We start from the raw sequence: 4,105 nt of genomic DNA, 5'->3' as shown, positions 1-4,105 counted from the left end.
TTTTTTACCAAATTTCTTCCCATTTTACATTCCTCCTTTTTCAATGCATAAAACCATCACTTACCCAGCATTCCAAATGGGAAACCTGAAAGCCATACTTGACTCTCCCTACCAACCATACCAGTGAGTTACTTTTTTCTTTTATCACTTGAGCCCATCCCTATTCTTATTGCTTTAATTCAGGGTCTTTACCATTTTTTTAAATTACTACAACACAGCTTTCCAACTTTTCTCCTTCCTTACGGTCTTTCTTGCTTCTAATTCCATTCTTTAGACTAATGTCAACAAGAGCTTTTTCAAGTACTTATCTGATCATGTTATTTTTATTAAAATTCACTACTTGTTCTCACACCATGTGGTACAGGTCAGAATTCAAATGCCATTGCCTATTTGTCCCTGTCCTAGAGCTTTTCTCTCATCCTCCCAGGCCATAGCCTACAAGTCTACAACCTAGCCATCTTTTACCTTTGTATATGCTGCTTTCTTTCTGTGTGGAAGATCTTTCATTCTTCCCGTATAGCTTCTACTCATTTTTAAAAGACTTGGCCCAAGCTTTCTCTCAGAAAACTTCTATTAATTATCAAGTCTAGGTTAGATAACTTCCTTATATTAATCAGAGCACTTATTCACATGGGTCAGTATTGTGTCCTTCATTAGAATGTGTGCTTCTGGGAAAAAAAAATCTATCACCGATCTCTACACATTCATTTATTCATATATCCACCTTATATCTACTAAGCAACTACATGACAGACAATATGTTAGTTATTTGCTACATAATGGTGAACAAAAGAAATATGCCCCTGCCTTTGCAGAGCATGCAGTCTATTCAAGAAGCCAGCAAGTGAAAAAAACGAATATTATGAGATGTGAAAAAAGGACATTATGAGAGTAAGTTGGGACCTGCTTTAGACTGCATGACACACAGGTGCACTCAAACTTTACTGAATTAAGTGGTCCAAGAGGTATGTACAAATTATACCTTCACCATGGAGGTATAAGTGGGTCAGGTTCATCACATCCTTGCCAACACTGAGTCTTTTTGCTTTTTTCTTTAAAAAAAAAAAACTTTACTCATATTATTAGTTTCACTTTGTTGCTTACACATTCTCAGTACTAAAAATCAAGAAAAAGAACACTAGACATGATCAAATATGTTAAAGGCTTAATTAAGCACAAGTGGAAAACTAAGATTAGCTTTATATATATTATCAAGGTTAAGCAAATGCATAACTAAGATAATTTCAATATGATCTTGTAAGATCACACATTTTACTAAAAAGTAATATTAATAAAACGAAAGCCAAGTTTCCAGTATTCAGAAGTCTGAAGAAATAACTGTTTAGCTTTTTTAAAAAAGCAACTTCCAAGGGAATCCCTGACCCTGGGTTCACTGCCAAATGATTCACAACTAAAGTATTTCTGGGACATAGGAGTATGTAACAAAGTTAAAAAAAAAATAATCAAGTCCATTTTTAAAAAAAGCTCAATGTTTTAAAAAGAAAATGGCAGAATGAGGAAATTATAAAATATGTAAAATAATTTTACTATTACTAATTAAAAAATATTTTATAACTGACCAAAAAAAATCAAAACAAAACTTGGTAGTTGAGGATAAAAACATTCAACTGTTACTTATAATAGTTGAGATTACTAGGAATTTAAAAATTTCTAGATTTCTTATATTAATGTAGGTTTCTTATATTAAAACACATTAAAAATTCCAAAACAAAGCTAATATTGTCTTGGATTACAAAACTTGTATTTATAAATGATGCACATATTTCTGAAAACTTTAGTGGACATTAAAGAACAAGGATACAAAAATTAAATAAGTCTATCCCTTAAGTCCAAATTGGCTACAGTAACATCGTCTGATCATGCTCTTTCCAAATTCATCTATATGGTCTTGAAAGTTTTAAATTAATCAGTGTATGAGGAAAAAATAGCTTATGTTTTACCACACATTGGCTTTATCAGTCGAAATAATTAGACTTTTATGGAAAACATGCTCATCTCTTTGCTTTCAGTAGTGTACTTCAACACTCAGCTGGGATATGTACCGAGCGATGAGACATTCGTCACCAAGCCTGTAACACAAAAGTTATTGTTGTTGTTTTTAAACAGATGGCTGCCCAACAAGAAAATGTCAACTTGTGACTTTTCAGAGGCAGGAAGCTTTTTATTTTAATTTTGGCTTTTGCAACAGAATTTTGCCAAGTTTTTAAAGGTATTAACTTCATTAACCTGCAATAATCATTTTAAAATAGTATATAAAAACTGTCAAAATAGGTCAGAAATAAGGTTTACATATTGCTCAAAATTATTTGACAGTGGCAGAATTTAACCTTTTGAGCCAATCCCAATAGATTGGTAATATAACTCAAATTATTTAACATAACACACAATGATAAATATTGCTCCTGAAGAAAGCAAATGATTTTCCTATTTATAATTTTTGAAAAAGGTCTACTATAAAAATAATTATCTTTTCTATATATTTCCCTGCCATGATAATGTTAAAACATACCTAAATTTTCCTCAGACATCAAGACTTTAAGAGTACAGCATTCCATTCTAGTTGAAACATTCCTTCACATAACCAACATGCTTTTTCAAGGCACTCTAAGAACTCTCAAGGACACTAAAAGAAAAATGGTCATCTTGCCAATTGATCTTTGGGTATTATTTCTCCTCAAACTTTTCTAATTTGAACATTGTTATAACTGTTTTTTCTTCATTTTCCATGGAAGAGTCCTTAAGTTATTTTCCTTTTATTTGGAGCCACTCCTTCATTTTCAACTTGCTGAGCAGGCAGGCTTTTGGTTTCCATGGAAACTGGATTCCTGCGGCTGTGTGGAGGCATTCTTGTTCCACTAATCTAAGAGATGAAGCAAAGAACAGAATAGCTTGACATGTTTATAACATATTTATATACAGTCAACTCTGTATTATTTATACATGTACTACTCTCCTTGTGAATAGTCCTTTATATATTTTTTAAATCCCTAGCCATCTGGCTTCTTCTAAATAAACTTTAATCTGACAATGTTTTAAAGTACTAAATTCTCAAATAACAATCAAGGAAGGGAATAGATCGGGGTAGATGAAGTGAAGGGGGAAATCACTGTTAAATTTTGGAGAGGGTGAAATGCTAAATTAGAGAATGAGGGAATGACAAGCCTTTTTAGCAATGTGTTTGCAATGGTGAATCTGAACGGCAGGAGAGAAGAAGAAATGAAAACTATAAAGAGAGGGAAAAGAAATACAAGAAGGACAGAGGTTATAAAGAGGGAAGAGAAATTATAAAATGGAAAGAATAAAAAAACCCAGAGGAGTCTAAAGAGAAGGAAAAAAAGAATAAATCTGAAAGAAAGGGAAAAAAGAAACCAAGTAGAAAGGAAAAATTAAAGGACTGAAAGAGAAGATTTTTGCAAGAAAGAAATAAAGAAAAGGGGGGAGAAAAAATTAGAACCAGACAGCAAAGCATGGGAAAAGAGAAAAAAAAAGAAACGGGGGAAGTAACTTTATTGAGGGCTGGCTCTACCTTAATGTCTACTCTTCCTCAGTGCATGCTGCTGCTCAACCTCACTTTCTAGCTCATACCGTCTAGGGAAGAGAGGTGTATTCTTAAGACACAATTCCTTGTTAATTATAGTCCTGCTAAAGATAAGATTTGGAAATGCTGTCATCTCTTTGGCCACTGAGAGAGCATAAAGTTTTAAATGGGTTAAATGGGTTAATGGAGAAAGTCAGGCCTCACAGAGATGGACACAAGCTGTCTGAACAATTTCCTCAGAACCTCTATTTTCCCTAGCCACTTGTATCCTTTGTTTCTTCACATCTTGTTCAGTGAATTTCAGACCTGGGAGTGATGGTTAATATTGCAGCTTCAAGCATTTTCTCATATTCCTAATACAACAGACATATCACAAGTATTGCTCCAAAGGGCTACTGGCTAAGAATGAATCAAACCCCAGCTTCTCTCACCTAGTATCTTGTCTCTTTAAAGGCATTTTTTTTTTTTTTTTTTTTTTAGTACAAGCCAGTTATTACATAGAATGTCCCTCAGTTGGAATTTGAGTTTGCCAGTCTGTCAGTCTGA

The 4,105-nt window shown here is 33.3% G+C and overlaps 1 protein-coding gene across 6 annotated transcripts in view; it reads right to left on the bottom strand.

Moving 5' to 3' along the window:
• Positions 1-304: 304 nt before the first annotated feature.
• ICE2 (interactor of little elongation complex ELL subunit 2) overlaps positions 305-4,105 on the bottom strand; it is a 47,994-nt gene continuing 44,193 nt past the window's right edge. For 3 of the 6 annotated variants that reach the window (XM_023532544.1, XM_023532543.1, XM_023532545.1), the window contains one exon: positions 2,660-2,881. In XM_023532544.1, the coding sequence (XP_023388312.1) occupies positions 2,759-2,881 (123 nt within the window). In that variant the 3' untranslated portion in view covers positions 2,660-2,758. Of the gene's footprint in view, positions 2,882-4,105 lie in introns of all 6 variants that reach the window. The other 3 variants (XM_023532542.1, XM_011363392.2, XM_023532546.1) reach the window with 3 other exon arrangements.

The sequence above is a fragment of the Pteropus vampyrus genome, unplaced genomic scaffold, assembly GCF_000151845.1.
Source record: "Pteropus vampyrus isolate Shadow unplaced genomic scaffold, Pvam_2.0 Scaffold85, whole genome shotgun sequence".
NCBI classification, from domain to species: Eukaryota; Metazoa; Chordata; class Mammalia; order Chiroptera; family Pteropodidae; genus Pteropus; species Pteropus vampyrus.
The sequence above is the reverse complement of the archived record's forward strand: the minus strand, read 5'-3'. Positions and strand labels throughout refer to the sequence as shown.